General features: G+C 40.5%; 1 protein-coding gene across 1 annotated transcript; it reads left to right on the forward strand.

Moving 5' to 3' along the window:
* The first annotated feature begins 6,183 nt into the window (after positions 1–6,183).
* On the forward strand, positions 6,184–7,477 carry LOC135480900 (uncharacterized). The gene is made up of 3 exons (XM_064760828.1): positions 6,184–6,201; positions 6,718–7,015; positions 7,287–7,477. The coding sequence occupies exons 1-3, from the start codon at positions 6,184–6,186 to the stop codon at positions 7,475–7,477; spliced, it is 507 nt and encodes a 168-aa protein (XP_064616898.1).
* The last annotated feature ends 5,478 nt before the right edge of the window (positions 7,478–12,955 follow it).

The following is a 12,955-nucleotide window of genomic DNA, read 5'->3' on the forward strand; positions in this document are numbered from 1 at the left end:
ACAGTATAAGGAGCCTTGTCTGCTACAGTGAAGACAAATTTACTATGAAGGTCAGCGAGTGTTAGGTAGAGCACCAATGTCTAGACGGTGTATAGCTAAACTAACCTTCTTTTTGACAATCTCAAGCCAGTCGTTAAGTACCGAAGAATCCACTTTCCCCTTTTTTTAACATACTCCTCAAGCGCCGAGATGATATTTTTTTGTTAGATCGAATGTTGACATTTCTCTTTTCTCTATACTGAGGACCTCTCTCACAAAGAGATTCCTTAGATCATGATTCTTAATAATGTTAAAGTCACCAGTGAGGACACGTTTACATTTGTCACAGGTAAAAACTAAGGATTCACAATCACAGTTATAGCCGCCAGAAGTGTACGTCACCAAATCGAACTCCTTGATGGCCTGGCAATAACTGAAAATTTTGGAAGCGATAAGCTTTGTATACTCATAGGATATGCAAGGTGGCTCTTGGACATTAAAATAATTAGGCACAGCACTACGAACATCAGGTTCATTAAAGATGCGTGGTAGGTTAATTAAATCAAGGCCACTGTCTAAATGGTATAACACTCTCGATGGCAGGTATGGACAGAGCGTTCAGAATCTCTGGCGATCTGCATGCTGATCAACCACATAGGACGGCGCTGTTATCACTATGTACATATCTATCGCGTACATGGTATTTAACAACATAGATGGCGCTGGTTGCCCAGTGTAACCGTCTATCTTGTTGACAACGTTTATACAGACCATCATGTCATCATGTAACATCATAGATGGCGCCTCTTGTAGTATGAGATCTGTACATATTAACGGGAAAGACGTAATCGTCCGTTACTTTTGAATCACAATCTGATTGGTTAAGGTCTGAAACGCTCGTCATTTTCGAACTGTATCTAATACCGCTTAACCTGGGGTTCGGGGCTGTAAAGGCAGCCATGCTCATCACATCTGCATGATGCCTTTGTGAACAGTTGCAATCAAAGCGCGACTGAGATACCGTACTTTGTTTAATTGTTATTTGACCTGGAACTCATTCATGAACTACGAATTTGAACTTTGATATGGAATTCATGCCTGGAATATCAACTGTCTGCCCGGCATCATTGAAAACTGATAACCGCTTGTCTCTTGTGTGTTACCGGCTTTATTTCCTATTTGTATACTTTCTCACATACCTTTGTCTTTGGGAGCTAGTGTTAAGCGTTGTTTTGGAAATGGATCCTGCGATTATCGACTTGGAACGCACTTTACGCACTACGAATTTTATACGAATGTCGGACATGACGCTTATATTTATTAATATTAGCCTCATCATGCGACGCAGTCATGGCAGTATGTAAAGAAGATGTAGCATAGTTCAAGGTCGTACACTCATCCCTGTGTCTAACTGTCCGGTTAACGTTTTTTGTCATTTATTTATTTATTTATTAGGAATTAGTGTTCGCGTCCAGTTAATCATGTTGTTAGTATCCACATTAGCTCCAACCTACTAGCCCATTGATAATGAATGTTATGAGTGTTGAAAATTCGGCAAATTAAACGAACTCCATTGTGTATAAAGGTATTACCCTGTCTATAGGATAATGGCATGTTGCAGTAATATGTCTAATCTATTCCAACATAACACAGAAAACGTCATATTATTTGAAATTTATAGACACCAGGTATGACACCCCACCCAGTCACATTATACGGACACCGGGTCGACCAATCCTGTTTCCTTGTTGTAACCTATCAGTGCTGAGCGCCAATCGGGCCAGCAAAATGTAACAAAGTCTTTCGGATGACGGTTAAGATAGTAGATACATGTACATGTACCAACTGATATTCACACGCGTGATAACATGTGTGACAACATGAGTGACAACCAACTCCCTTGCGGCGAACAAAACCAATTAGAGACATAAAAATTCAGCTGGTTATTTAAAGATATAGTATTAATAAACTGATAACAGGACAGTCTACATGTACTAACCGCTATTAGTTATATGTTAACAACTATCTGACACAGTAATATTTTTATCAATTTAAAAACTTAGGATAATAAATTGAGGCAGGATATAGGATTATGTTAAAGCTGTACTAAAACGTTAATACCTGGAAAAATATAAAGCAAAATTTCTGTTTGACATTTGAGCTGTACATACAGTACAGTATCGACAGAAGCGTGACAACAGACGAAATGTGGAGTTACATGTATGTAGAGAACGGAAAATATAAAATGCCCGGATGTTGTCTCGCTGTGAAGTATGAAAGACGACTACCACTGCTGTGGCGCGGATGCATAGACTGTCCCCTGGTACCTGGCATAATAGAGATATCACAGGGACGTGTGTGGCCCAACTTCAGGGGAGTTTAGAGAACCAGTTCCATACTGGGCGTGCAATAGCGATATATTTACAGGTGGCATCACTTGTGTTTAGGGAAATCCCAATATTTGCATGGATCGAACGACATATTCCACAAACATAGTTATATCTGTTCACTTTTGCTGTTCCGTACGCGAAAATGTCTCCATATGTTGTTCCGAAGAGGCAGTGATATATTCCTCAGACACTAAGAGAGGTGTTCCATAGACAGATCTTTCACAAATGTTTTGTAAAGACAGATGTTCCACTGATCAAGAGCGATGTTTCAAAGGCGAAGACTGGTGTTTCACAGATGAAGACAGATGTTTCACAGACGAAGACGGATGTTTCACAGACGAAAACTGATGTTTCACAGATCAAGAACGTTCTACTACAGACGAAGACAGATGTTCCACAGACCAGTAGGCCTAACTATGTTCCATAGGCAGACATATGTTCAGCAGACCACGATCGATGTTCTCCAGACGAAGACAGATGTTCTATAGACGAAGAGCAATGTGCCACAGACGAATACGGAAGCTCCACAGACGACGGTCGATGTTCCACAGACGAAGAGCTATGTGCAACAGACGAAGAGAAATGTTCCACAGATGACGAGCGATGTTCCATAGTCGATGGCATGTTCGACAGCCGAAGACAGGTGTTCCACAGACGAAGAGCTCCACAGAGCAGTGATGGATTGAAGAAAGTGTCATTTACTTTCTCGTGTGCGTAAATACCCTGAGTTTATTTGTTAGATTTGTATATAGTTACCTGGGATGATCCTGGGCACTTCGGAATAATCCACACGACACGACATATGTCTCCACAAATAGGCGAAAGATTTTTTCAAGTTGGATACTTTCCATTCGTTATGTTATTTGTTCCAAATAAGCCCTCTAACAGTTGTCAGTTTCGAATGAGACCTTAGTTCGCCTTTTTCCGTTTAGGCTTTTGCACTTCACAGCGAGCATAACATCCGGGTAACTAGGTATATTGCTGTCGTAAAGAACTGATCTACGTGGAGTTTTAAATATGAATTGCTAGTTAATTTTAAGATATCTTTTAAACCTAAATACTATTGAAAATAGTATTCATAGTATTGGAGGACACAGACAAACAGGTTTCTTGTAAGGGAGGATCAGCCAAAAAATGGATTAAAAATGAGACAGAGGGAAACCAAGAATATTGATATTTGGATGATGTGGCGGCAGTGTAAAATGAGCTTATGATTAAAAGAAAAATATGAACAATAAAAGGCCTAGCAGCATATTGATGACTATTTTCGTTGGCTGGTCTTGCGGGGTAAGGGGAAATTAACTCAGAAGGAAACCCTTCTTCATTCCGCAATATGTGTATGGTTTTTTCTTTGATGATGCCCTTTTGGTCGGTTTTGTTGAGTTTCTTAGCACGCGAAAGGGGTTGGGAAGGCTACATGGATCATAAACTCTGCATTCTAAATTAATATAAATATTGGTACAAAAGTAGGATTTCTCTGATATGGAGAAATAATAGAATTTTTAAAAAGAAATGAGCCTTTTTCAGCTTTCTACATCTTTTCTTTCCGACGTCTTGTTCTCATCAAAGAAAATAAAAGTATGATTTTTCTAATGTGAAGAAAAAGCAGAATAAAAAAAATTAAAAAACTGAGCCTATCTCAACTTTCTACATCTTTGCAATCCGACTAGAATTTCGAATATCTTGTTCTTATCATATCTTATATATAGATATTATCATCACACTGTGCTGATATGCGTCACGATAACGGCGACGCAACCGCAGAGAACGAGAGTAGGTGCGACGATGCAGATCTGCGCAGTGTAGTGATAATCTGTTTATCATATACCTTCTATTGACACTACTTTGGGGGCCATAAAATCCAGACATTACCTCAGACTACTTTGTTTAGCGTATAGTGTCTAGCAGTGCACAGGCCGTCATGACGCTCACAAACTATTACGCGCACTTGGATTTCGTTCTAAATATAGCATATTTCAAAATAGTTGACCACCGCAGAAGAAAAAAAAAATAAATAAAAAAAATAAAGTAAAAGGAAGGCTTGAAAAATCGTGAAAATATTATTTATACAACATCAAGTAAGTATAGCTGGCTTTTCAAAACCACGGATGGTATCTGAATGCAAGAACTGTAACGTTCATATAAACATCATCTCACACCTGACAAGCGGCATTTTGAAATTGAGTATAGAAGCTGTAAAGTGTGCTAAAAAATCAGGTCAACCAGCAATTTTAGAAGTGAAGACGAGATTTAATTACATGTGGATGACTAAAATTTCTTTAAATTTGCTGAAGTCTTTGTGAGTTCTTGAAAGAGTTTGTCAACAAAGTTAATGGGGAGCTGATCCGTGGCAGAAATTGAAGTGGAACGTGAAATTTGAGAAAGATGCACCCTGGAAAATACCGGCAGTTGTACATGTTCTAGTGGCATGGTTTACATTATGTGTGAAATTCTGTGAAACAAACAGATCATTCTGTACTGTAGAAGATGATGGGACAGCTGCATCAATTTCTGTGGATGTACTGGGTTGGGGGAGGAAGAGTTACGCTCGTAGCGGAAGGCTGTGTGACAGGTGCATTTGAAATGATGTGGTTCATCTTTTCCTGCATACCATGAGAAGCAACATTATTAATTATTTATACTAGCAACGTTTTTGTGGCCAGTAAGTTGCATAATAGTCGTGGGAGCTACGCCAGCATGAAGGAGACGGGTACATGTTGTTTTGCGGGCACTGTAGTTTGGTCAAACGTCCAAGTAAGTTCGATCGTTTTACCATGGTTTTCATAATTGATTTTAGGGTGTGCTCTCCCATTGGTTGGCATTTGTACCATACATTACTGAAAGCTTTTCTTCTGTAATTGATGCCGAGGTAAAATGGACTCTCGGCTGTGCACATTTTTGGTGGCCTGTGGTCCTTGTAGACTTTGTGCGCCTCTACCGGGCAGTCATCTTTGTTTTCGAGCGCTGGAAAAGGCGGACATGCATGTTTGGGTTTTCACCACTGCTAGTTTTAGTGTCGCGCTCATTGTACTCCAAGTGTTCTGTCTCCTGTTCATCACATTTTAAGGACACGTCTCCCCATCTGAGTTTACGATTTTCTTCCCTTCCACGAAGGCCAAAATGAAGAGAATTCATCAACAATATTTTGTTGACAAGTGCGCGCGGACTATGGTTCCCTATTACTTTATTTTCCTTCAGTATACATTCCTCATTTTCTGTCAGCGGCTCAGCTTTGTTTGGTCTGTTCCCTTTGCCTTTCTGTTTGAGCTCCTTGCGTTTTGAAGCAGGGATGTCACGCGGAGTTTGAAATTCTTTGTCAAAAATCAAGCTATATGCATAGTTAGGTTCACGCAGATAGCGTTCTATGGCCCTCTGGTAACTGGTCAGAGTATCTGGTTCATACTCGCTAGCGCCGTGTTTTCTCAGGGAAAAAAGGAACGATCCAACGTAATTGTTCAACTGGACGGGTGGTATGTCCTCAATTTCCCGATCATCTTCGTGAAGAAAGGTTCGCAGGAGTCCAGAAAATATTCTGACTACGCTTTCCGCCTTCCGGACAGTGTTTTCGTTCCTCATTGACACGACAAACTCTGATTTCTCCCTCTCACCGCATTCAACGAAAGTTGGCCTCCTGTTCGGAAATGTCGCCCGTTTTAGATGGTTGTCATGGGCGTCGGTGACCAAAATTTCCTGTTCGAAAGCATCTACTCTAGCAGGAAAATCCCTGTCATGGTCGGATAGCAGCTTATTGTCCGACCAAAATCCGACGTCAAAATTTGGCATGTCTGAGTCACTGCTGTCCTCAGCTTCCATAATGGCGTGGTTTGCACTGGTAACACTAACAGTATAGGACAGTTCCAAAGATAAACAGTTTAACAGTTCGGAAATCCAGAAATATTTGAGTTGCAATAACAACCTTTTGAAAGGAGAACGAACAGGAAAAGGCGAATTTAAATATTTACAGGAGAAAATTTAATGTGCAGATGACTTGCAAACGTCTCGAGCTAGAATTCTGGCCTAGCTATCGACATTGGGGAATGCCTATCAACATTGGGGAATGTAATTTGACGCCAAAAATCACGAAGTAGACGACACAAAAAAATGATGAAAATATTTGAATATGACCTTTTTGCCCATAATGTTAGCATGTAGACAGTGTAGAAAAAGTTTATTAGTTTTTCTGGGTCTTAAGTTTAGGGAGAATAAATCGCATGTTCGTGTAAGTAGGTCAGCACTGCATGGAAATCCCAGTCAAGGACCGCAAGGCTTTCCCAGGCGGGCAACACGCATAGGTATATGATAAATATATATATGTCCTATATACAGTTGATAGCCATTTTTGTTCCAGGTGAAGAATGGGTTTGCTCTCGTCCGTCCGCCAGGACATCACGCCGAAAAAGACAAAAATCAGGGATTCTGTTTCTTCAATAACATCGCCATAGCAGCGAGGTACATACAGAGCAAATACAGGCACCTTGTAAAGAAAATCCTCATTCTTGACTGGGACGTTCACCATGGCAACGGCACCCAGCAGGAGTTTTATGAAAACGATGACGTCATGTTTATCTCCATTCATCGTTTTGACCAAGCGAAGTTTTATCCCTCGTTACGTGAAAGTGGAGTCACTTCCGTCGGCAAAGGAATAGGTATGTCGGCTTTCTGGTTCCCTGATTGGCTCTGATCCGAAAACAACAGTAAACCGGTATGAAAACCCGGTCGAATTACCTTGTTCATGTAAAGAACATGTCGAATTAACATTTCTCAGACTTGGCGCTAATGAAGTTGCATAGCACTCATTCATTTTAGTTTTATTCAACAGATTGCTGTTTTTCGCCAAATACCATTGCATTAATAAGCCACCGTTTAAACATTCACATAACCACTGTAATATTTTCTTCATACATTTTCTCCTGGCAGGCGAAGGTTTTAACATTAACATCCCGTGGAATGGCGACAAGATGGGAAATGCCGAATACTTGGCTGCGTTTAACCAAATTGTAGTGCCAGTGGCGAAAGCTTTTCAAGCGGACATTCTCCTAGTATCGGCTGGTTTCGACGCCGCGGAAGGCGATCTTTTAGGAGAGTACCACCTAACACCGGATGTTTAGGGTCACATGGTACGCGATTTAAAGGAACTATATAATGGACGAATCATTCTCTTCCTCGAAGGAGGATATAATATTGAAGCAATGGCACAGTGTGTTGAGGCGTGTATTCAGGCTTTGTTGGATGATAGGCCACAGTCCGAAGTGCAGAGAAGAGCAGACATTGCGGAAAATGTGTCCGCAGACGGAAAGAACACATTGAATGAAGTAAAGACAGAACACATGCAGTACTGGCCCTTTCTGTAATCGCAATGTCGCAATGTATGTAATAGTGCTGTCAGAATATAGTGATATGTTGAAACCAGATTGTAGTCAAAATGATATGTGTATAATATGCAACCTGAACGTAGTTAGAATTCTATCAGCAATCAGAATAACACTGAGAATGTCACTGAATCTCATGTAACTGAGACATTGGTATTGATAAACGACAACTTATAAACGAAGTGATCAGGCAATTAGGGATCTCATTTAATTTGTTCGCCTGGAACATTCCTTGCTTCTTTCAGTCATCATTTTAAACTGCTGACTACACTTCTGTTGGAATGAATGCGTCCAAATTTCTACCTTAATGTACTTAGTTCTTTGGTGGTTTGTACTGAACGTTGTTTTGGAAACTGAGCCTTCGGTTATTGACTCTGGACGTCCATTCTGATTGACGGCTGGTGCAGACGAATGTCTGTTTTGTCGCATAGTTTACCAGATTCCTGTTTCGCAAAATAACTTTTGACTGTAAAAACACTTCTAAAATGTCACATTCTAAGTGAGGTAGGTTAAAGTTTGTACATGTACATAGGCATCATTGTGGCAAAACTACTCAAGATAGCGCTTGCATCGAAAAATAGTATTTATCTGCCAGACACAAAGTGGAAATGCTTAATATTGTGCTGTATTTCGCAATGGTGATGAATCGTTAAAAACACTCATGGAGTCGGATCAGAAACCTGCCCTAATCAACATTGGTGTTTCGTCCCAAAACAAACTGGGCACAAAATTGTATCTATACCCGGCCATAAATTTATCTGTAAAGTTGCTGGACAGACAGACCGGCAGACAGACAAATAAAAGTGGACAAAAAATTAAGCTCCTTATCAGTCTGCACCCAGGAATTGTTTTACAGATTGCGAGACAGGACACAAATGAAGAGTAGTGTCCCTCAGTCTGCATTTGGAGAGTTTAATTATTTAGCAGCGAATGAGGTTTGCGCTCTCGGAAGATCATGATGCATTTACGTGAACAGTTACAATAAGATACTAACTGAGGTAAACTGACAAGAGGCTGTATTTCACCGGTTACGTGCGACCATTTGCCAGTTATCACACTGTTGTTGCTGCTCTGGATTTACTCTCGCTGTAAGTGGTTTACTCTATTTTAGTTTTAAAAGTTTCAAGTAACGAATAACTAGTACTACAGCCATTTGACCTTTTACTAGTCTGTGTTTTGGCTGTTAACGTTCCCGAGTAATATTTTTGTTGTCCTTGGTAAAAAGCACAGAGTTACACTCACCCGGCAGCACTAAGCCTGTGTACCGCATTTACATTTGTTGTACAGCATGGATATTCATAAAATTGTCTCGATATTGCACTGGTTTATCCGAGGTCGGTACTGTGTGGTGCCTAATAGGGGCCATTTAGACTGCAATCATAGCCACCCCCACCCCCACCCGCACCCTCTTGCCCCATGGAAGGCGTGAAGATCGCGAAGAACGCAGATTCACCTCTTTCGAGTCCTCCACGCAGTGGCGACCCCGTGGATTCTACCATGGTTTATAATTACCCAGTGGTATCAGTGACATTAAATCCACATTTCTTTGCTTGAAATATTTAATTTCAACTAGGTCTATTCGGCGAATACATTTATAGATCCATGTGCATTCTGGATGAAGGAATCCGGCCTTCTTTTAAGTAGCAAAAACCTGATGTGACTGATCCCAGTGTGGTCAGAAAAGGCGACCATAAAATTCAAAGTTTCAAATGTATTTTATTCGTCTGAAAAAAATAATAATCGAACTATTTGTCTGAACCACATTTAATAGTCTTTCATCTGACAATTACTTCTCGTTTGCTTTCTAACCAGTTCAATTGTCGTTCAGTGAAAAGCTAAAATCTCAGAATTACCGAACAGAATATTGTAACTGCGCAGTCCAGACACGTGACGTATGTTCTTCTGCGACGTCTTGTTGTTGTAACGAGACCACCTGACCGTTGCTCAGAAACACTGCTGTAGCCTGACGAGTTTGCAAACTTTTCAATGTTTTGTATCTATATATAATTGGTAATACGCTCTACTAAACAATTTATCAGTCATATGACGACGACGAGTCATTAGGTGTGTGTACATATATTGTGCTTTGTGGGGCAGGGCGAGTCCAAGCCGCTAAAGCGCTGCCACCTCTGAAGCATAATGCCGAACACACCAGACATGACACCCCACCCAAAACATGATACTGACACCGCGCCAGCCAGTCATGTTTCTTTGTTGTAATCTCTCAGTGCTGAGAGCCAAGTGGGCCAGCAACAAGTAACAAAGTCTTTAGGAAGAAAGTAGATATATGTACTAAATAATGTTATACACATGCGTGACAACATGCGTGACAACCAACTAGAGATATAAAATAATCGGCTGCTTATTTAAAGATGTAATATTTTAAAAAATGATAACAGGACCATCTATGTGTACTAACCGCCATTAGCTTTATTATACTAACCATTTGACAGTAATATTTCTTTGAATTTCAGAAGTTACGATATTAAATTTTGAGTGTACGCGTATTTGCACATTGCAAATGCATAAATGTAGCAGAATACAGGATGATGTTAAAGCTGTACTAAAACGTTGATACATGGGAAAATTTAAAGCATAATTTCTGTCTGACATTTGATCTGTTGATAGTACAGTAGTACAGTGTTAACAGAAGCAAGACAACAGTTTAACTGCAGAATTACATATATGTAGATAATGGAAAATATACAAAAAACCCGGATGTTGTGTCGCTGTGAAGTGTTAAAGACATAGATATGAGTTCAATTAAGTGTTTCGTACACGAAGATGTTTTAAATCATCTCTATGATGTTACGAAGAGGCAGCTGTATATTCCTCAGACATGAAGAGAGGTGTTCCACAGACCAAGAGCGACGCTCCACAATGACAGATGTTCCTCGGTCAAAGAACGATGTTCTACAGGCAAACAGATGTTCCACAGACGAAGACAGAGGTTCCACGGGCGAAGACAGATGTTCCACTGACGAAGGCATGTTCCACAGACGAAGACAGATGTTCCACACACGACGAGCGACGTTCCTCAGATGAAGACAGATGTCCCATAGACAAAGAACGCTGTCCTACAGACGAAGACAGATGCTTCACAGACCAAGATCAATGTTCCAGAAACGAAGACAGATGTTCCACAGACTAGGAGCGATATTCCGTATACGATAACCGATGTTCCACAGCCTAAGAACGATCTTCCACAAACGATGAATTATGTTACACGGGCGAAGACATATGTTCCACAGACGAAGGCATGTTCCACAGACGAAGACAGATGTTCCACACACGACGAGCGATGTTCCTCAGACGAAGACAGATGTCCCACAGACGAAGAACGCTATCCTACAGACGAAGACAGATGTCCCACAGACGAAGACTGATGTTCCACACAAGAAGACTGATGTTCCACACAGGAAGACTGATGTTCGATAGACGAAGACTGATGTTCCACAGACCAATATCAATGTTCCAGAAACGAAGACAGATGTTCCACAGACTAGGAGCGATATTCCACATACAATGACCGATGTTCCAAAGCTTAAGAACGATGTTCCACAAACGATGAATTATGTTCCACGGGCGAAGACATATGTTCCACAGACAAAGGCATCTTCCACAGACGAAAACAGGTGTTCCACACACAACGAGCGATGTTCCTCAGACGAAGACAAATGTTCCACAGACTAGGAGCGATATTCCTCATACGATGATCGATGTTCCACAGCCTAAGAACTATGTTCCACAAACGACGAATTATGTTACACGGACGAAGGCATGTTCCACAGATAAATACAGATGTTCCACACACGATGGGTAATATTCAACAGACTAAGAGCCATACTTCACAGGCGTAGCCATGGATTTTAGAGAGTTTTTAGAGAGTTTACTTTTCCTTGAGCGTGAACAACGTAAATATCCTCAGTTTTTATGTTGGATTTGTACTGGTTATCTGGGATGATGCAGGACACTCCGAGATAATTCAGACCTGATATAACATACATCTCCCGAAATAGGTGAACGAATTTCCCAAGTTCGATATATTACCACTGCTTATATGTTCGAAAGACAAAGTAATATAGAACATTTTCAGTGGCAAGGTAATATAATTGATTCCTCTGCCAATACAACTTTCTCTTCCTATACTAATTAACATGATTGGACTGCTTTCGCCAATGAGTTGTAGAGACACATAGAGCTAGTTTTCCTGAGGCTTTGTTCCATATAAGCCCTCTAACTGTCGTCAGGTTCGAGTCAGTTCTTAGTCCATCTTTCTACGCTTCACAGCTAACACAACATCCGGGCAACTGGATATTTTCTGTCGTAAAGAACTGATCTATGTGACGTGACATTCCTACGTGAATGTCTTATTTATACCTAATTTAAAGAGATTTTTAAACCTAAATGTTATCGAAAATATTATTCACAGTACTGGAGAGCACAGATAAACAGGTTTTTTGTAAGGGAGGACAGCCAAAAAGTTTGACTAAAAATGAGACAGGAGGAAATTAAGAATATTGGTATTTGGATGATGTGGCGGCAGTGTAAAATAAGCTTATGATTAAAAAAAATATGAACAATAAAAGGCCTAGCAGCATAATGATGACTATTTTTGGTGGCTGGCCTTGCGGGATAAGGGGAAATTAACCCAGGAGGAAACCCTTCCTCATTCCGCAATATGTGTATGGTTTTTTCTTAGTCGCAGCTCCTTTGCACGCTTCTGCTGGCCGCCTGCCGCTTGAGGGCGAACTCCTGCTACCGGAAGCGGTATTTCCATGACCTGTGTGAACAAAAGTAGACAGAGCCTGTGAAGTTGACAGGATTTTTGATTACTTGAATAATAAGCATAAATCTTTTTTGCCTAGTAGTCATTAAACCTAGAACTTCTGATTGCTGCCTTAGCAATTATAATTGTGGTGATAACATAGCAATATTATTCAAAGCCATTGTTCTACAACAAAATTTACAATAAAATCACGCGAGAAAAATATGGAGATGAAGCGGAGGAATCATATTCTAGATCTGGTCGTTTTCATGTAATACGCAATGGCTAAATGGAAAAGGTGTCTTCCATTGATGACTACGATTCAAAATTAATTCATTGCACTTATGTCTACGCAAGGGATTAGGGCACCCCGTAAGCTTCTCAGCGGAATATTATAATCCGATAATCGGCTGACTAATTCTAATCCCAGTCCCTCTCGTCGTCATATG

The sequence above is a fragment of the Liolophura sinensis genome, chromosome 13 (genome assembly GCF_032854445.1).
Source record: "Liolophura sinensis isolate JHLJ2023 chromosome 13, CUHK_Ljap_v2, whole genome shotgun sequence".
NCBI lineage: Eukaryota > Metazoa > Mollusca > Polyplacophora > Chitonida > Chitonidae > Liolophura > Liolophura sinensis.